Source organism: Vombatus ursinus, unplaced genomic scaffold, assembly GCF_900497805.2.
Source record: "Vombatus ursinus unplaced genomic scaffold, bare-nosed wombat genome assembly UNPS02014811.1, whole genome shotgun sequence".
Classification (NCBI taxonomy): Eukaryota; Metazoa; Chordata; class Mammalia; order Diprotodontia; family Vombatidae; genus Vombatus; species Vombatus ursinus.
Window position 1 is genome coordinate 5,188,405 of NW_020954589.1, and position 22,367 is coordinate 5,210,771.

General features: G+C 36.6%; 2 protein-coding genes across 2 annotated transcripts; one reads left to right on the forward strand and one right to left on the reverse strand.

The window, feature by feature from the left end:
- Positions 1–4,284: 4,284 nt before the first annotated feature.
- LOC114053548 (olfactory receptor 2G3-like) lies at positions 4,285–5,232 on the forward strand. The gene has a single exon (XM_027876656.1). The coding sequence runs from the start codon at positions 4,285–4,287 to the stop codon at positions 5,230–5,232; it is 948 nt and encodes a 315-aa protein (XP_027732457.1).
- Positions 5,233–9,855: 4,623 nt separating this feature from the next.
- Positions 9,856–21,975, reverse strand: LOC114053550 (olfactory receptor 11A1-like). Its single transcript, XM_027876658.1, has 2 exons — positions 21,039–21,975; positions 9,856–9,983 (listed from the first exon to the last, which is right to left on the reverse strand). The coding sequence occupies exons 1-2, from the start codon at positions 21,973–21,975 to the stop codon at positions 9,856–9,858; spliced, it is 1,065 nt and encodes a 354-aa protein (XP_027732459.1).
- Between the last annotated feature and the right edge of the window lie 392 nt (positions 21,976–22,367).

Genomic DNA, 22,367 nt, shown 5'->3' on the forward strand with positions numbered 1-22,367 from the left:
ATGCACTATAATACATGAAGAACATGCTCAGTTGTCTAAATGTTGCCTAAAGTGTCTGTAAAATTTTTTACCCTCATCTAAAGTGGGGTGATCCTTGGTCTTTCCACTCATATCTCCAGTCAGAACAGCAAATTTAATAATAGCAGTTCCCACTTAAGTGATGCTTTAGAGTTTACAAAATGCTTTGCATAAACTACTCCATTTGATCACCAGAAGTACCATGTCAAGAAGGTAATGTAACTGTTATCTCCATTTAATGAATAGGAAGACTGAAACAATGAGGTTAAATAACTTTTCTGAGGTAAAACAGACAGCAAGTAAAAGCAGATATTTGGAAGCAGGCTGAGAAAGCTGCTGGAAATATATTCAAGTGAAAACAAGAAATAAAACTAAGAATCAGTGAGTAAAGATGCCTGGCAATTGAAAGGACCAAAAGAAGTCATGTAATTGGTTACCTAGGCTCCAGAACAGCTATGTTGGAGCATACGGTTAAAAAAATAAAACTCTCCTGTTTTAACTCATTTGAAGGTGAGCAGGCTCCCTCTGGCATCTGATCCAGTGCTATACACTTAGCAGGCTTTGTCTCTATGGACTCAAAGCACTTTACTAGCTGTATTACCCTGATAGACAAAATAAACACAGCTTGACTTCAGATTAAAAGGTTTAAATATAGACTACAGGACAGCAGCAGACACATGGTAAGTGTTTTATTGACTGGACAGGCGAGATTTATAATTATGGAAATAACAGAGCTGTATTGCAGGCTTTGATAGGAAAAAGTGTTGATTGCCAACCTCTTCAGCAGGGAGGATAGTTCACCACAGATCCTAAAACACTTTCCCAATCATTCATGTGTACCTTTGGACCTAGACTCATAGTTACTGTGAGGACCATTGGCAAAACCAGTCATAAATGTTCTTGAGAAATCAGCACCTCTACCGAACAACAAGTGAGTCTCAGAGGTGAGGATTATTTACCCCTTGCTCAGAACTAAGTGAATAAAGCACTGACATAGATGATTTTTGTATTTATTACTGCAAATTTTTTTAAACTGAGGCTAGCAAACACAGGGTAAAAGAATATAGCCAATACTGTGAAAAGAGGCTTGAGGTTTTATCACTGTTCCATGATGAAATCCTCCTTAGCTGATCTTGATGAAGAAAGGGAAGCATTAGCTCAGTATAAAGGATACATGCCCTCTGCATCCAAATTTAACAAATCTAATCCCTTTCCATGGTGACAGAACTTCAAATATTAAAAGATAGCTGTTCTGCCCCCTTTTAGTTTTCTCTTCTATAAGTTAAACACTCTCAGTTCCATGAAATCCTCATATGAAATGGTCACAAACCTTTTCCTCTCCTGAATAGTCTTGAATTTATCTGGTCATGTGAGAGTATGGAGGGGCTATCACTTATTTATTACTGGAAGCCATATATCTCAGTGCATCCTAAGATAGCATTAGCTTTCCTAGCTACCATTGTACACTGTTTACTCAGCTTACATTTCTCTAACTCCCTCACATCTTTTTTTTCAAACTGCTATCTAACCATGTCTGCCTTATCTTGCATCTTATATCCTCTTAATTTCATTCAAAATATATTTATTTAGTGCCTATTTAGTATGCAGTACAGTATCTTGGGCATTATAAGATTTAAAAGTTTAGATAAAACCAATCTCACTTTCATGAACATATGTAGGTTTAGTAGGGCATGTGACACTTACCAAAAAATAAGTTCATGAAAGGTACAAATTAAGCATTATATGAGGTCTGAAGAAAGAAGGAAGAGACATTTCATGTTTGATCTAAATGATGAATAAGAATTCAAAATGGAAGGAAGAGGGGAACATTTCAAGAATAGGAACCTGTGATCAAAAGCATGGAGACAAACAAGAATACAGAATTTTGGGTGGTGAAGAGTAGGCTGGTATGGTTGGAGTGTATACTATGGAAACACAATTATTGATAATGGACATGGTGATAATTGACTCCAAAGAGTAAAGTTCCTTAAAGAGGAACTTTAACTAAGTTTTCAGTGGAGAAGTGACACGGCTAAATATATGCACATGGCAGATTATCCTGGAAGCTTGTGAAGGCTGGATTGAAGGGAAAGGGTACAGAGGAAAGAAGACAAGACCATGTTGGAGGCTATTACAATAATTCTGACATGGATCAATGAACATCTCTACTATCAAAATGACTATGAGAACAGAGAGGAGAAAGTAAACATTAGAGATTTTATTGTGATAGAATTGGCAGGATTTAAAGGAATAATTAGATACAAGCAAATAAAGAGAAGAAAGAGTCAATAAAATATCAACGTTTCAAACATGGAGAACCAGTCAAGGGTAATGCCTCTCACAAAAATATTAAAGATAAAGGGTAACTTGGGCTAGAGAAATGTTGAGAAGTCTTGGGATATGGGGGATAGTGCCTCTGGCCTCAGATCCTCTTTCAGTTCTCCCATCTGTCCTAGAACCAAACCAAGACCTCCAGCCTCCTGTAAGTACCCATAGCCAGCAGCATCTCTCCCCCTCTGCTTCTGCACTTACTGAATGGTCATGTGCTGGTTCCTTCTCACCCAAACCCAGGTCTCCACAGTACAGCTGGGTTTGGCCTTCCTTGTCAATAGATGTTCCCTCAATCTTTCTGGGCTCAGACACCCAACTCCCTTCACTGTCCAGGAGGTAAAAGTTCCTGTGACTGGGGCAGAGGCTGCCTCTCAACCCAGCTAACCCTAGGGTTCACTGCTTATTATTTAAGCAGAACTAGCCTGGAGTTGTTTATTCTTCACAGGTGCCAAACCTCATCCTGGGAATTTTTTTTTCAGATCTCCAATTGTCTCAGGTGGACCACTGTTCTGCCCCTACTCTTATTTATTTTTACTACTCTATGTTTTTCCTAAGGCACTGTTTTATTTCATTTGTGGGGGAAATCTGGAGGGCTTGAAATTTTCTGACCTACTCTGCCATCTTCCCAGAATCTTCTCCTCTAATCACTTTTAAAGTAAATTCCATGCATACAAAGAAGTTATAATGCAAAATGTCACATAAACATAAATATTACCACCATCATTATTATCATTAAGTAACATCAATAAAATAAATTATCCAAAATGAGAGAGATGCTAACCAATTGTAATCTCTACTGGTCAGACCATATATAACCTGACATATTGAGTTCAGTTTTAGGTATCATAGTTACTATAAACAGTTATACTAGTACACTAGCAATGAACAAGCTTATAAAGGACCAGAGAGTGGTGATGACAATAGTAGGGGAATAGAAATTATCCCACAAGAAGATTAGTCAGAGGAAATGGGCGTTGTTAATTTGAAGCAAAAACATTTATTGGAGCTGTCTCCATTCTTCAAATATATGTCATATAGCAGAAGGATTAGACTTTTTTCTGCTTGATCCAAGGAGACAAAACTAGAAGCAACAGGAGGAGATTGAAGAAGTGCATTTCTGATCCATCTAAAAACAAATTTACCAACATTAAAATTGTCCAAAAGTTGAATGGCCTGCTTCAGGAGGTAGAAGATTTTCATTAATGGAAATTTTCAAATGGACATTGGCTGACCTTTTGTTGGGCACGTTAGGGAGGAGATGTCTCTTCAGGTATGAATTGTAGCCGATGACCTTAAAATGCCTTTTAAGCTTGAGATTCTGTGATTCTAGTAATTGTAATAATAGTCATTCTAATGCTTATCTCTATGATATCAATCTACATATCTACAATTCTCAGTTTCTTTAGAAATGTAATTTTCTCTTTATTAATTTCTACAAAAGTGTCTATATTTAGCGATCTTTTCTAAAAAGTAACTATGGGTATTGCTGTCTTTAGATATCAATGGCATATCTTGGCTAATGCATCAGTTTTTCTATAAATATCCATATCCTATCTCAGTGCACCTATCATTTTGTGTGGTGATGTGTATATGTTTGAACCAGAGTCAGAGTTCCTATCATACTCTTTTTATACAGTGCATTGAACATAGTAGGTGCTTAGTAATTACTGCTTGTTGAATTGAATTCATTCTTTTTTTGGTAACTCTTTTCATGTGTATTCCTCTTCCATTGGAGCTCTGCATCTTATCTTCTTAGTGATATATCCTATTTCTGTCTGTTAGTGTGTCTGCTTTTTTTTTGTTTCCAAACACATGTTCATTTAGTTATTATTTCATTAAGCTAAATATAAAATAACCATCTCTAAAGCTCTCTGACTTTCTTATCACAGGAAGACCAATGTGAATGGTCAAAGGAAGTTTACTCACGGTTAAGACATGATGGAAAAAACCAATAAGAGCAGCCCAATGGGGTTCATTCTATTGGGTTTTTCTGACCAGCCTCAGCTAGAGATGGCCCTCCTTTTCATCATCACCATATTTTACATCCTTACCTTGATGGGGAATACAACCATCATTCTGGTCTCTTACCTGGATCCCAAACTCCACTCCCCAATGTATTTTTTCCTTTCCAACCTCTCTTTTCTGGATATCTGCTTCACCACCAGCATTATCCCCCAGATGTTATGGAATCTTAGTAGTACTGAAAAGATTATCACTTACATTGGTTGTATTGTGCAGCTATATGTTGTTCTGGGATTGGGTTCCACTGAGTGCATTCTCTTGACTGTCATGGCTTATGATCGCTACATTGCCATCTGCCGCCCCCTCCACGCTACTATTATTATGCATCCAAGGTTTCTCAAACAGTTGGCAGTTGTGATTTGGGTCAGTGGTTTTGTGGGACCTTTGATTCAATCAATATTGACTTTTCGATTGCCTCTTTGCACTCACCATAGGGTGGAAGGTTTTATGTGTGAGGCTCCAGCCTTGATCAAAATTGCTGTTGTAGATACCACCTTTGTGGAAACTGAGCTTTCCATAGCCAGTATCCTCTATGTTGTAGTACCTCTGGCTCTTATCCTGGTTTCTTATGGCTGCATTGCTAGAACTACATTGAGGATTAAGTCAACTGAAGGCCGGGGGAAATTATTTAGAACCTGTGGTTCCCATCTGATAGTTGTAGCCTTGTACTTTGGAACCATAATTGCTGTCTACATACAGCCCAAAAATGAGTATACTCAGAAACGAAGTAAGTTTCTAGCCCTCTTCTACACTGTGGTGACCCCCACCCTCAACCCAATGATCTATACATTGAGGAACAAAGATGTGAAGGGATCATTGAGAAGGTTGCTGGGTTCAAACAAAAGTTCTAGACATATATAAACTGTACAAACAGCAAATCATTAAGTCTATGCACTGGAGAGTACACTATATGCTTCTAGGACCACAGCTTAATAACCCCAAATAGTTAAGGCCTTCCTGAGTTTAATATATTATCTTTGTGAAAATCCCAGAGCTCCCTGCAGGCAAGCATTTTAGTGTCTAAGAATCTTCTTTGCTAGGAATTCTTCTGTGAAGACACCAAATTGTCATTAAGATATGAAGGTCATATCCTTTTATTTATAACATTTGCTTTCTCTGTGACAATAAATGGATAATTTTATCACTTCTGTGGCTTTAGAGAGAAGCTGGAAATCTTCTATTCAAGGGACCAGCAAGATAGCAGTTTAGACACTTACTCCAAAACCCACTAAGAGTCAAGGCCTGCAAACAAGAAGAATTAATTATCAGGTACAGAGAATTAACAGCTGAATCCATAGGAAATAGAAGAGAAAAGCCCCAAAAGGCAAAATCTTGTGAGTAAACACCTGAAAATGTGCCTCAATGCTTCTAGCAGAGATGCACACATTGACCCAAGGGCTTATGTGAAGGGCCCATCTTTGGATCCCTCTCTTGCTACCAACTCTACCAGGACCCATTCCCCCAAGATCATCTTTTCTACAACAATTAGCAGACACTGATTTTACTCAGTACTACGAAAGGAATGAAGGCTTGAGATCATTTCCAATCCTCTGGGATCACGTCAAATTTAGATTTTCCCAAGATGATAAAGGTTGAGCTTGGAAAACCCTCTGAGCTCTCCTCTTACTTTGCAAATATAACAGGTACTAATTCATCCCAGCCATAGACGGAATAGGAGAAACAAGGGAGCAGCTGGGACATGGGGGCAGGATGTGTGGTTGGACTAGGCCAGAATGAACAGATACTTAAATCTACATGGGGCCAATCCTGTCCTTCCCAGAGGCTACACAGGAAATGGATACACGTTGTTGAACTCTAAATCCCTCAAACATGGGGGGAAGCGGTTCAGATAACTTTTAGATTTTTACATATTATATCAGAACTGCAGGGAAAAAATTTGAATAAATAGAACTTTTTGAATTCATGTTGTTAGTTTAACAGAACATCAAGTACTATAACAATTATAATGTGCCACTGAGATTTGGCAAAATGATGTGAAAAAGATAAACATGGAATATAGGAATATTTAAATTTTTGCCAAATTCTCCTTTATACATTGCATTTACTAGTTAAATCATTTTTTTTATTCCTCAAGTTGGTTTGAAAGAGAAATACAAGCAGGTACTATACCATGCTTATCATCCATACCTTTAGTACAGAATTCCCAAAATTCATGTGTAAGGGGAAATTTATTGAATGGTTCAGTAAGAATGAGAATGCTTACCAATCAACCCCTGTACTGAATTTGATATATAAAGAGAAATTCAAACTTGTAAACTTAAGACCATTTGAGAATTATTTTTTCTCTTCTGGATAGATATCTAAAGAAAAATAGACTAATGAAGAAAAATTTGGTGCCACAAACTACGTATTCATTACATTTGTTAAAAAGGTGCAATAGTTCCTGAAGCCTTAAAACTTATTTGAGATTCAAGGAGTCTTTATTGGTACTTTCTTCAAGAAAATTTTAAAAAAAACTAAGTGAAAAAATGGTTCTCAGGCTCAACTTAACTAACACAGGAAGAAACCTTCTTAGGTAAAAATGCTAGGTTAGAGAATTAACTTCATCAGGCTCAGGTTCAGGTTCAGGAGTACTTTGATGATTACTTATTTATTGTATAACCCAGAGAATCATTCCTGGCAACACTTCTCTTACTCCAGGCACAACACAGAAATAGGAAGTGCTTTTCTCCCTTCTTATTCAATAAATCTAACAAAGAGAGAACTATATATCTAGATTTGAATCTTCTAGATGTCTGCTTCAGGTAAAAGTAAGACAAATGTCTATTTTTATCACTGTACATTTATCACTGCTATTCTCATCAGAAAATACCTCCTTAGGTGATGTTGAAAATACACTATTCTTCTAAGTATTTGATGTTATTTAGGACACACACTGACTTTAAAGTCTGCACATGAATGAGTGAACACATTATCAGCTGTAGTTATGTATCAATTGGTTTTACTTATTTGTAATAATAAAGGATTGATTTTAGGTGGGAGGGAAGTGCTCCTTTCATCTGGAAATGCCTTGTGGTTTTTAAGAGCATAAACATATTTTAATCATTAACTTAAATATCAAAAACAAACAAAAAATTCCATTTCCATAGAATAACCAAGAAGCTTGTTTAAGGAAACCACAAGTACCCATTTCATGCCACTTATTTTTTGGAGAAAAAAGCATATAATAAAGTTCAGGTATTACTTTCAAAACTGTCCTGCTTATTTGTACCTCCTTCTGAAATTCCTTCTGTTTTCTTTTTTGTATTTTTAAAATGTTTCAATGACCCTCTTATTTTTGGAATCCCTATTGCTGACCTCTCCTCTCTCCCTAAATCCCTCCCACCAAGTTAAAGAGGGAAAAAAAAGTCAACTCATAAACATATTCATACAAAATAAACCACACAGTGGCCATGTTCGAAAAATGCACACCTCTTCTACACCTTGAGTTCATTACTTTTCTGTCTGGAGGTAGATATTGGGGTTACTAAATGGTAGATCAGAAAAATGCTGGAGACATATTTCATTTAACTTTTAGCAAGTCATTTGATAAATATCTCATAATATTCATGTGGAACTGTTGGAAATAAATTGGTTAAACAATAGAACAATGAGCTAAATTAGAACTAGCTGAATGGCCAAAGAAAAATCATCAATGGTTTGATGTTAGCTTAGTAGGAGGTTTCCACATAGACTTGGTCTATTTTTCTCTAGAGTACAGAAGAAGAAACAAGGGACAGAAGTAGCAAGAAAGTAAGTTTAACCTGAAAAAAAAAGACTCCTAATGACTTAGAGCTATACAAAAGTGGAATAAGCTACCTCGGGAGGTGGTGGTTTTGAAGCATTGGAGATGTATATTCATGCAACGGCTAGATGTTCACTTCACTGGCGGCTTATAGTTGGGATTCTTTTTCAGGTATGGATTAGACAAGGTGGCCAGTTGAGTTCTTATAACTCTCAAATTCTGTAATTTTTTGATGTATCAGTGTATCCATGAATAGGTATAGATTTAAGTATTTGTATCTATAAATAGATTTATATATGTATATGTGCTTGTTATTGGCATATAGATCTCAAACATAACTAAATAATATAATTGTTTTTAATCCTGCTTAATTTTCACTGTTTTCATCTATTTCATCTCAATCTATATTCTCCCTTCCCAAGCATCTTCCTTCATTTTTCTTAACCAGCTCTCATCAATGCTTCTCTGAAAATCATGCATTCAGTTTATATTTATTCTGGGCCTGAGAGTTTAATTGAATTGATGGATGGTGTATTTGAGTTGGATGCAGGGGCATATAGTCCGTGTAGTAGATAAATTATATTTTGTTTCAGACCCAGGGTTTCAATAAAACTGAACACCATCAGGTACAGAAAAAAATGCCAAAATATGTCAATTTCCTTTAAGCATCTCAACCTTATTTCCATTTGGAACCACAAACAAAAACCCATACACAAAATTTAATTAGTTAAGTGCCAAAAATAATCACAATTAGATTTTGCCCAGACTAAGTAACCATCTTGAACACGGAGCATCTCTGCTAATATACTGTCTAAAACCCCATTAATTAGAAATAATCCAATTGATTTCATTGATGTGGATCTTCCCTTCAATAATTCACATAAAAGCCTTCCATGCATGGCCATCCTGTTTGACCCTTTTCCATGTTTTCCTGTGAATTTTTTGCAGGTGTTCTACCCAGTGTCACAGGGCTATTCTTTGCTTTCTCCTGACATCTCACATGTAGCAGAGGAGAACTTACATTCTTACTCTAGTTAACTAGCCATGTGATCAGCTCATTTTCTTTCTTTATCAAACTTTCTTTAATTATGTGCTTTATACAGGTTTTCCTTCCAGTCAAAATTCACTTTGTGGGTCTATATTTTTCTCTGAATCATATTAATATTTTTAGTTCTTCAAAAACTATGATGTTCTATGACTCAAAGATATATAAAAACCTTAGTAGGGTATTTGCAAAAATTTGGGATCATTAAAGAATTTTTAAGTTTTCTGAAATCAATTCTCTCTATACTCCTTTTAATAATTAAAATTTGGGCCTAAATAATTATCTAATATACCTATATATATTCACCTGTGTGTATATATGTATATGTAACATATTGCACACATGTGTACACATGTGTGTTTGTACATATATAAATATATGTATGTATATGTGTGTATATACATATATACACACACACACACACACATACACCCATAGAGAAAGACAGACTGACTGAAGGAGAAAGGTAGAGACTGATTGATTTTTCTTGTTGGGATGGGAAGGCCAAACGCTTTTGAATGATACATCACAAATATACAAACACAATTCCCACTAGTCAAGGGAGGCATAATCCTCCTTCTTGCTCCACCTCTGTCTTTGGAAAGGAGAAGAGGATTAGTTTTATAAACATAGCTTAATTCTCATGGATCATAATACAAGGTCCAAATCCCAAAATCTCCATGGGGCATGAGTCCTAGGTTTTCTTGCTTCTCAGCCTCCATGCTGGCCTGGCTGGCTGCTCCACCAAGCCTGCACTTCGGGTTCTGAGGTTGTTAGGGCTCAAAATCCCAGACCTGTGGGAATCACCTCTGGTACCAGAAACTGAAGATAAATGACACAAAGCAGATACCTAACTCCCCTGCCCCTCTTTCCCCACCCCACCTCTCTGGTCCGCCCATTTCTTAGAGTCAAAGTAAGAGGGAGAGCAGAGGAAGGAAAAGTCTTTTTCTTATCTCACCAGTTCAGTTCATGGTGACCACAATGAGAGCAGCAGCAGTAGCAGCAGCAGCAGCAGCAGGAGAACCCAGCAAGCTCCACTTGGTCAAACAGTATGCTGAAAGTCAAAGGTTGTTGTTTTTTTTTTAATTCTCTCTCTCTGTCTCTCTGTCTCTCTCTCTCATACACACACAGACACACACACACACACCAGTCAATAGAGGGCATGTTCTAATGAGGTAGTTACATTATGACACATTATATGGAGTGTTGGACTTGCAGACAGGAAGACCAGAGGTCAAACTCTTAAATACTTACGAGCTACATGATATCAGATAACTCATTTTATCCCTCTCAGCCTCAGTTTCTTCATCTGTAAAATGAAGATAATAAGAACTTATCTCATGAGGTTTTCATGAACATTAAATGATATAACGTATATAAAGCATTTAACAAAACCTGAAGCACTATATAAATGCTAGCTTTTTCATTATTATGGGAAAGAACATAAGGGAGGGACTTTTAGAGGGAACCCTACTCACATCAGATCTGAGTTAAGTTGAGAACAATATATACATTTAGAAGGAAATAAAAGTATTCTAAATTTATAAAGAAACAAGAAGGTGAGGGAACAAGATAAGGGAGGGTTATAGAAGGGTGTCTAGATTAATGGGAATGGGATAAAGAGGGAACAAAGCACACACATTTACATATATATAATATATAATATGCATGTATATGGAAGGCTATAAAAGTCTTCTAAATTCAGATAAAAACAAGAGGCTAAGGGGAAAGAGTTGGGGAGAAAGGATAAGAGAAGAATCTTGGGCAGGTGTAGGTTAAACAATAAGAGGGCAAGGTAGTGGGTAGAAGTAAAGCAGAGGAGTCAGGAACAATAGGGAATAAGAGATACACACAAATGTAAAATAAAGATCAGGAGTAGAGTTTATTAGGGAAAAAAAGTAGGAGCAGGAATCATGGTCTCAGACAAAGTTAAAGCTAAAATAGATTTAATCAAAAGAGAAAAATAGGGAAACTACACTTTATGTCAGCCATATTAATCAATACTGTTTTAGATTATTTAAAATACCTAGACAGGATAAGATTGGAATATTACTGGGTTGTAGGAGATGATGAGTTGGTGGATTTAGAAAAATATGGAAAGACTTGGACTTATGAAGGAAGATATTATCTACTTCCAGGGAAACAGAGGACAAACAAGTTATACAAACAAGGTCATATGAATGTGTATGTTTATGTGTGTGTGTATGATTATAGGTATCTGTATATGTAAGCGTATGTATGTATGTATGTGTATTATATATATATAATGTTTGTGTATAAGTGTATGTGTATATATATGAATGTGTGTGTGTATATATATATACATACACACATCTATGTATGTATGTATGTATGTATGTATGTATGTATGTATTTCCACATTTAATTGTAGCCTCCTTGGAGGAGGGAGGAGAGGAAAGGAGGAAGCAAAAGTGCACAACAGAGAACAAAATAAAACCTACAAGGAAGTAAAGAAAAGATGGACAGCTCTGAACACAATGTGCAGCATTTATTATATAGGCTCTCTTGAAACAGAAATTTATTGCTGTATATTTTGAATCTTCTCATGTTCTGCTGTGCATGTGGCAATTGTTTTCTTTTGTACTTCAGTTTTAGTATTTTAAGTTTGTTTCTTTTTCTTTTCTTATTTTATATTTTAGTTAAAAATAAAAAAATTACGAAAAAAAAAAGATTTGTTTGCTATACCACTGGGTGCATATATGTTTAGTATTGATTTTCTTCATTCTCTATGGTACCTTTTCAGCAAGATGTAGTTTTCTTTGCTATCTCTTTTAATTAGATGTATTTTTGCTTTTGCTTTGTCTGAGATCATGATTGTTATCCCTGATTTTTTTTTTTTACTTCACCTGAAGCATAGTGGATTATGCTCTAGCCCCTTACATTTATTCTGTGTGTCTCTCTGCTTCAAGTGTGTTTTTTGTAAACAACATATTATAGGAATCTGGTTTTTAATCCATTCTCTGCTTCCGCTTTATCTTTGACTCTGCCTCTGCTTCTGCTTTAATCCATAACCTGCTTCTGTTTTATAGGAGAGTTCATCCCATTCACAGCTATGATTATTAATTGTGTATTTTCATCCATCCTATTTTTCCTCCTGTTTGTCCTCTCTCTCCTTTCACACTTTCTTTCCTCACCAGCGTGTTGCTTCTTATCACTGTTTCCTTCAATTTGCCTTCCCTTACTTAATCTCTTCCCCTCCTACTTCCCTGTAGAGTATAATAGGTTTCTTTACCCAAATGACTGTGTATGTTATTCCCATTTTGAACCAAGTCTGATGAGAGTAAGGTTCAAGCAGTGCCTACCACCCATGCTTCCATCTTCACCACCATTGTAATAGATATTTTGTGTCTCTTTATGTGTGGCAATTTACCCATTCTACATCTCTCTTCCTTCTGCTCCCAATGTAATCCCATTAATTAATTTTTATCTCATCCCCTCAAAGTCACCTTATACCACACCTTCTGTCTATGTATACTCCTTCTAACTGCACAATTAGTGATACAGTTCTTAAGAATTACAAATATCATCTTCCCATGTAAACAGTTTAGCCTTATTGAATTCCTTATGTTTTCTCTTGCCATTTTTTTTTACCTTTTTATGCTTTTCTTGAGATTTGATATTGAAAATCTTTTTTTCTGTTAAACTCTAGCATTTTCCTCAGGAAAGGTTGAAAGCCTTCTATTTCATTGACTATCCATTTTTTTCCTCTGAAAGATTATGCTAAATTTTGCTGGGTAGGTGATTCTTGGTTATAATCCAAGCTCCTTTGCCTTCTAGAACATCATATTCCATGATCTCTAATCCTTTAATGTTGCTGCTGCTAAGTCCTGTGTAATACTGACTGTGGCTCCCCAATATTTGAACTGTTTCTTTATGCCTGCTTGCAATATTTTTTCCTTGACCCGGGAGTTCAAGAATTTGGTTATAATATTCCTGGGAGTTTTCATTTTGGGGATCTCATTCTGGAGGTAATTGATGGATTCTTTCAATGTCTATTTTGCTTTCTGGTTCTAGGATATCAAGGCAGTTTTCTTTGATAATTTCTTGAAGTATGATGTCTAGAAAAATGGCAAGTAACAGGTAATATTATATTGACTATTAAAAATATTTGTCAGAGGCCAGCTCTCTATGCACTATGCTATTATGCTTCTCATTAGTCAATCAATCAACATGGGGAGCAAGAGACAGACTGAATGGGGAGTCAAAGAAATTCCAATGTATAACCTAGATACAAATGGGAAAGGGAATAATATATTTAATTTTTTGACTAAATCTCCCAATCATCTTCCTTCAAATCTAATGTCCTTTATTATAACTCTGTCGAGTAGGTAGATATGAATAATTTTCTCATTTAAAAAGTTATGTTCTTTGATGAAAGTGCATCTGACATGAGACAATGGAATCTACAAATAAAAAACCAGACAGATTTGGGAGATCTAGATTCTAGTGTCAGGTGCTTTAATAGCTAACTGCGTGGCCTCTGGCAATTTGATTAATGTATGTGTTCCTTATTGTACCTCATTTGTAAAATCAGAATGATAATAAAAACACATGAGGGACAACAAGAATTGTTAATTGAACATATCCAATAAGTGGTCCTCTAGGCTAACCTGGAGGACTTGTAAAGACAAGGAACCCAGTACCTTTTTAAGTTAGAATTGTTGTGACAGTGTAATAGATATAAAGGCTTTGGTCTCCCTTAAATATCTTTTTTTTTTTTTTTGGTTAGGCAATGGGGTTAAGTGACTTGCCCAGAGTCACACAGCTAGTAAGTGTTATGCGTCTGAGGCTGGATTTGAACTCAGATCCTCCTGAATCCAAGGCTGGTGCTCTATCCACTGCACCACCTAGCTGCCCCCACTTAAATCTCTTTCGCTTCTCATGTGTCACTCTATTTTTTTTTTTTTGGTGAGGCAATTGGGATTAAGTGACTTGCACAGAGTCACACAGCTAGTGATTGTTATGTGTCTAAGGACAGATTTGAATTCAGGTCCTGACTCCAAGGCCAGTTCTCTATCCACTGTGCCACCTAGCCACCCCTTGTCACCCTACTCTTGCTACATCTATTACTACAATCTATTTTCTTGTGGAAGTGTGTGCTATTAACATCTCACTTTTATTTAGAAAATTAAGAATTAATAGTATATCAATATTCATCTCTTAAATACTTAATCTCCCTTGAATCCCTAAGTAATCTTCCTTGAGTAGAAGACTTAATTTCAGGAAGTGATCTTAGTTCCCTAGAGAATAGATCCATTACTGAGAGTGATCAAAGTAAGAGTAGGTGTGTCTTTTTGTTAAACAAATAAAAGAAGATATCCCTTGTGTTTACTGTTATTCACCCAAAAGGTGAGTCTATAGAGGGAGTGATCAATTTCATTCAGGGAGATATTTTCTACAAATATGTGCCTGAATTTGAAATACTGTCATCTTATTTGGGAAATAAACCTCCCTAAATTTCAACTACTTTCTTTGTTTCTTTATCTTCTTTATCTTACATTTGCTTATACAATGCAAGTTGCAAATTACTTGTTCAGAAAGTTTTTTCCTCAGACCAAATGCTTGACACTAGCTGTGTGAACCTGGGCAAGTCACTTAACCCCAATTGCCTAAAAAAAAAAAAATTAAAAAATAAAGTTTTTTCTTTAGGGATTTTTTTTCCTCCAGACTCACTTTAAGCATAAATTCTCATTCTTTAATAAATATCCTATGATAGATTTTGGCTAAAACACAGACTATAAATTGTTTTCCCACACCATTGCTAGCCATACATGTTCTTTTTTAAAATTTAATATATATCATGTATATTTTTATTACTGAACTCATCAACTCAATCTGTGAAAACAATAGGGCGGAACAAACTTAAAAAGTAATCTTTTTTAACATCTATTCCTTTTTTAAAATTTTTTAATTATTTCATTTTTAATTTATGGAATAAAACAAGCATTTCCAAAACAAAATACAACAATAACAAAAAAGATGATTGCATGTGAAACTGCAAATCCATTATGTACAACTTGCTATTCCTTTTAAATATATGATAAAGTTATCATGTAAATGCTCTTCATTATTTTGTGCAAGTCTATCCATGTTTTTCTGAGATTGTCAAGCTTGTGATTTCTTATAGAGCAGTAGTTTTCCATCATAGTCATTTACCACAACTTGTTCAGCCCTTCTCCAATTGATGGGCATTCCCACAATTTCCAGTTCTTTGCCACCACAAAGAGAGCAGCTATAAATATTTTACAAAATACAGGGTCTTTTCCTTTTCTCCTAATTATTTTTGTAAATAGACCTTGTAATGGTATTGCTGGATCAAAGGGTAGAGGCAGTTAAATAACTCTTTGGGCATAATTCCAGAGTTCTCTCCAAAATAGTTGGATCAGTTCACAATTCCACCAACAATGAATTAGTGTCTCAGTTTTTTCCATACCCCCTCCAACATTTGTCACTTTCCCCCTTCAATCATTTTAGCCACTCTGATAGGTGTAAAATGATATCTCAAAGTTGTTTTAATTTGTATTTCTCTAATTAATAATGCTTTAGAGTATTTTTTCATATGACTATAAATTGTTTTGACTTCTTCATCTGAAAACTTCATATATAAATACATGGTCATACATAAATACATGTTCTTGAAATGGTCTTTTTTTTTTTTTTGCCATTTCTCTCTTCTCAATATGCTGTAGCCTACGTATACCAACCATACATCTTTCTCATGCCTTTTGAACTAACACAACATAGTATTATAATCTAGTTTTGAACAGTGTGCTTTAGGCAAAAAGTATTACCTGAGTTCAGAGAAAGGGGAGACCAGTGTGGACTAGGATATTCAACAAAGTTCCCACACAGAGTTGAGCCTTGAAGGATGGACAATTTTGATAGATGGAAACCTGGGCAGGGAAGGCAACTCTTGGCCTGAAGATAGATAGCAAAGGCTTTTGGGAGTGGGAATAATAGTAATTATCATATTGATTTTCAAGATTTTCTTTACTTCCAAATTTATTTATTACGTTATCTTTTCTCTCAGCAACTCTCACAAACTTCTGGGTTTTTTACTTTTCTTTCTTTCTTTCTTTTTAGAGAGAGAAAAGACTGAAGCTCAAGCAAGTTAGATTACTTGGTCAAGGTCACACAGAGTCAGTAGCAGAGCCAGGATTCAGGTCTATGGAAATTCTCAGGCCCTATACTTTTTCCCCTGAACTAGCCATTCTTCATTCAGAAAGGATGCTTCACTCAGTTAATAAACATTTATTAAGTGCATGCCAGGTGCTGTGCTAAAGTCTTCAGCATGTTTGTTAAATAGAAAGTGCTGTTCAGATAGTATTTTTGAAGGGGTAACAGAAAGATAGCCTGTTCCTCTGCCTTACTATTCCACTTATTCAGATAACTTCTGAAATCCCAAACCTTTTATGTCCTTCCAGGATTCTCCAAAAGAAATAATCACTCACTTTGTTTTGTGGAGGCACCCAGCCAATCTAGACAAGTCTCCCATTTACCGTAGGAATACCTCTCCCTTAGCTTGTTTGATGTCTTACATGTTGGCAGTATTTGCCCTTGGTAGCTGGGCCTTGGATCTGTGGGTAGAGGGTGAGGACTGGGGGCAGACTTTTTAACAAAATCACAGTATTTGTCTTTCTCCTCTAGTTTCTCATATTAATTGTTAATCTTCAGATCTTGTAATGATCTAGTTCTAGATTCTTACAATGTGCTTCAATTCCATATAGTTAAGGATGGTTATATTTTAATCAGGGCTTCTTGAAGATAAAACACTTCAACATCCAAAGGAAAGGAATGAATTTCCACAGGTAGGATTAGAGATATGACACTTACTGGGGTTCTGCAATTCATCCTTCTTCATACCCTAGGCAGGATTGGCTACTCTTTTCATGTCTGGGGGTTAATTGGAGGGTGGTGGTAGTTACAGTACGGTCTTAAGGTGACAGAGGCTTTGGTAAGGTTCTTTGGTAAGAGACTGGACATGCAAAGTATGATGTCACTCTTTTTTTTCTCTACTCTGCCTAAGTCTCCACTACAGGCTATAAAGATCATTAGCTCTATATTTCCTTAAATCTTTTCATTTAGTTTGAGCTTTATTTGTTACCTCCCCCATTTCTGACCCTAACTAACCTTCAGTGAATGCTAAAGTGCTTAAATTATAATAGAGGGAAAAGAGAAAAATATCCTGTCAGAATCCTAAGATCTTCAAGGGAGATACATAGAGAGTGAAATAAGGCAAATATGGAGTGTATATGTAGGTTTGTTCTGTTTTGTTGGTTTTAAGAAAGTAAACAAAAGGACGGGGGAAAGCATAGTGTAGGGAAGAATTGACACTGGGAAGGGAATTTACTATTTCACATAAATGGGGTACATAAGAAGAAGCAGTCATCTAATAACCCTATTCTTTTCAGAACCAGATAAAATAAAATTGAACATATACACAGAGAGATAGATTTTGGCACATAAATACATTAAACTCACAGAGAAATTGCAGAAGGGTATAAAAGAGTGACAGTATAGTCAGAGAAGTAATAGTCAGAAACCAAATAAGCTTTAATTTCAGGAGAGTCGATCATAAAGTGAGGATTAAAAAGAAAGAAAGAAGCAAAGATCAGGGTCTAGTCATGATGAAGAGATAAATTCAGGAAAAAATCACTTCAAATAAAAATTACCAAAACTAGCCAGTTTCCGTCTCTTCTCCATAACTTTCTTCTTGATAAGAGAAGAGCTGGAGAAAAAAAGTAAAAAACATAAGAAGAGATAATGGAAGGAAATGCATATTTAACTGTCATAACTGAAAGAGAATGGGATGAACTCCACAAATCAGAGGACAGCAGAATGGATTAGAAAGTAGAATATAACAATATACTGCTTACAAGAAAACACACTGAAAATGTAAGGATTAATAGGGTTAAGCAGAATAGTTGGAGCAGAATTCATCATGTTTCAAGTTAATTTTAAGAAGCAAATGGAACAATCATGATCTCAAACAAGGCAATAAAATACATGCAAGTCAAAAATTATAAGCAGGGGCACTATAGTAAGCTTAATAATTACACATATATTAAACACCTTCAAGAATCATGACCTCTGGCAGCAGGAAGTGTTGACTATCAGTAGGGGAAGGAACTAGCCCTAGCAGTCAAGAACTAAGTTTCAGAGAGGATCAGACCACAGAAACCCAACTGAAATACCTGCATAGCAGAGACTTTGTGACCAAAGAGGAGTACCATGAGAATAGTATGAAAAGGGAAGAGATATCAGAACCTTATAGTACCAGAGATATGAGTTACCTTGGTCATATATTCTCCTTATGTGTGAGCTTCACTATCAGTTTACTCTTAAATTTGTGCTCACTATTCTCATTAATAGTGCGCATTTGTGAGAGATTTCCTATACTTCCCCCAGATTTGTGGGTGAATATTTTGTAGAAAGTGTTCTTACTATGCCATCTTTAAAAATGTTTTTGCTTTGAGCAAATTGCTTACTGGCTGATTATTAAGAGTAAGCTCACCAATGGAGCCCCTTGAGTAATATTTTAGTAATGCCACAAGGCACTGTTCCCCTTAGAACTTGAGATAGTAGTTGTCACATCACTGGGGAACCAACCTACAAATCTGCAAGTGCCAAGTTTGGGGAATTAGCCTAGAGTTAGCCTTCACTAAGAATTTCCTTCTGGGTCTTGAAAGTCTCAGAAACCCAACATTGCAGCCTAGAAGATTCATTAATTAGTCATTGATTCTTTTAAGGAATGTTACTACTAATGTGTGCTACTAAGGTGCAAAGCCCTATGCTAAGTACGACAGAGCATAAAAGGTCTGTTTCCCATACTTTTTAGGAACTTACTGACAAAAGAAGAGGAGAAGAAGGAAAAGAAGAAAAAGGAGAAGGAAAAGGAGAAGAAGAAAGAAGAGGAGAAGAAGAATAAGAAAAAGAAGAAGTTGAAGAGGGAGGAGGAGGACGAGGAAGACGAGAAGGAGGAGTGGGAGGAAAAAAAGTCTTCATACTTCATTCAGGGTCATTTTTGAGATGAAAAAGCATAAAACCTTGAGAAATGCTGAGCCTCAGACGCTGACTCAGCCCACAGCATGGTACTTGTACTGGTATGAACTGAAAAACATAAAGGGGATGCTTTTCCTAAACTTCAATGTCTGTTAAGTGTCAGGTTTCTTTTACCACATTTGGTCTCAGTCCATCACAGATCAAGGTGAATGAACTCAATAGCCTGCTGGCTATGGCAAGGATATGGCAATGGTAATCTACTACTGCCATTATCCCAACCTACTATCTTGCACTGACCTTCAACACCATACCATCCTGCTGCATGTATATCTCTCATAATTATTTATCACAATTTCTCAGCCAAAACCTTGAAGTTTCTCACAAAAAGGAGAAGGGGAGGGAACAATAAATAGAGTGAATGCATAGTGATTCCAAACATGGGAGGATTCCCAAAAAGAGTCAAGGCAGGAGGGAACAGGGACCAGGTAATAAGAAAATAGAGGAGGCAATTTGTTGAATAAGAAAATAATAGGTCCTTCCCCTCCCAAAAAAAAATGAACTTTTCTGAACTTTAACACACCGATAAAAAAAAATTCAAGCCATATAAGTAAATAGGGTGATAGAAGTGAAGAGTTAGAACCTCTTCTCCCTCAAGAATTAAAATGCCATCCAAGAGGTTAGAGACACAAAAAAAGTTACTCAACTTAGAGATTTCCTTTTGACACCTATATTCAGTCATTCTAAAAAGATTAAATTAGTAATCAACTTGATAGTAAACTCCAGAATCTCCAAAAGCTGTCAGTCTATTCATACCTCCTTTTTTATACATGGGTTATGGTCCAGAAAAATTTCTGTTGCTTTGGAGAGGAGAAGATTTAGTCTTTTCCTATTCAACAGACTGTCCACCACTCCTAAGAAAATATGAACACAATTCCTGCATAGCAGTGCAAAGGGGCTTACTCTGGCCTGGAATAATAGATACATTTTTAATATCAGACACATATAGACATGATATTCAGCACATCTCAATTGCAGGAGTTGAAACATGGATCAAGATAAGAAATGGTAATGAGATTTTTGCATCATAGAAATATCATATATATATATATGTACATAACATATACACGCACATACACAAAGTAATTTGGGGAAGAGCAATGATAACTGAAAATAGGGAAAAGAAAGAAGGGTAGTCACAATATATGGGGGAAAATTGAACTTGATGGAAAATGAGTCATGCTTGAAGAATGGCAAAATATTTAAGTATAACTTTGAGTTGCAAAAATAGGTGGGACAATCTCAGTGGGGGGAGATGATATTCCTTGGGATCTAGGAAAAATTTTTCCCATTCTAAGGCAAGATTATACAACAATGAATTTAAACTCTGCCCTCTTGAAACTGCCTAGTGGCCTGGCAGTACAGGGTTTTCTCAGACCTATTGATTAGAAGTCATTTACCCAGGTAGAGTATTGCTATAAGCAGCTACTTGGCACAGCAGATAGAGTGCCTGAAGTCATGAAGACTGATCTTCTTGAGTTCAAATCTGGCCTCTGACACTTCCTAGCTATGTGACCCTGAGCAAGTCACTTAACTCTGTTTCTTTAGTTTTACCATCCATAAAATGAACTGGAGGACGAAATGGCAAACCACTCAGTATCTTTGTCAAGAAAACCACAAATAAGGTCACAAAGAACTGGACACAACTGAAACAACTGAACAACCACAAAACAGAGAATTTCAGAAATGTGCAAATTTGACGAAGTTATCTTCTCTCCCACACACTCAGGGAAGATTTACTGGACGCAACATCCAAAGGACAGAATTACCATTGATCCTCATTTCAGAATAAGTTACCATATTGTTTACTGCAAAGCAGTTTCTTGAGAACCTCATGGACCTCTTTGTTCCTTAGGGTGTAGATCACAGGATTAAAGATGGGGGTGACTACAGTGTAAAGCAGAGCAAAGACCTTAGAGAGAAGCTTGGAGTGAACAGCAGAAGGTGCTATATACATGACCATAAGTGTCCCATAGAAAGTGGACACCACAGCCAGGTGGGAGGAACATGTAGAGAAGGCCTTCCTTCGCCTGGCCCCTGTGGGTACTTTCAGCACAGCCACAAGGATGCGGGCATAAGAAGTCAGGATCAGACTAAATGGAATAGTAAGGCAGATCACAGAGAGGATAAATGTTGTTGCTTGCACCACCTGGGAATCAGAGCAGGCCAGTCTTACTACAGGCATGAAATCACAATAAAAGTGGTTGATGTGGTTGGAACCACAGAACTTCAGCTGTGCCATCAGAATCACAATTAGGCCATCCACTGCAAACCCAGATAGCCATGCTGTAACCACCAGACCCACACAATGCTTGGATCCCATCAGGAGTGAATAATGGAGGGGGTAGCAAATCGCCAGATATCGGTCATAGGCCATGATAGCCAGAAGGAAGCATTCAGTTGTGGCTAGAGAACCAAAAATAAAGAATTGGAGCAAGCAACCAGCCAGGGAGATGGCCTCCTTCCTCAAGAAACTTGCTAGCATCTTGGGCACTACTGTGGAAGTGTAGAGTATCTCTAGGAAAGAGAGATTGCCCAAGAAGAAATACATGGGTGTGTGGAGCCCTGGGGAGCCGACCACAGCCACTATAATCAGCAGGTTCCCTAGGATGGTGGTTAAATAGAAAATGGTTGAGAAAATGAAGAAGAGGAAGGGCTGGTCAGGGAGCTCAGAGAAACCAAGGAGGATAAACTCCGTAATGATAGATTGATTCCCAGTGAAAGTGGTTCCCATCAAGGCAATTCAAGCTGTTTTCAATTAATGAGCATAGAGAGAAGACTTCAAGGCATCTCAGAATCTCCTGAAGAATCTGGATCTGAAGTTAGTGGGGTTAGGAAAATAAAAAAAATGGGTAGATCTTCAGGAATCTTTATATGTATACATCCCATTTCTCTAAATTCCCACTAATTGGCCTTTTCAAACTCAGCATGGCCAAAATTTGACTCAACATTCATTGGAATGTAAGCAAGGGCAAGGACTTTTTTAAAATTTCATTTTCATACTCTAGCATCTAGTACATTGCTTTACACACAGTAGGTATTTGATAATGCTTGTTGGATTGGATTGGATCATCTCCTCCACAGAAGTTTCCCTTCCCAACTAGCCTATGTCTATGAACAGCACCA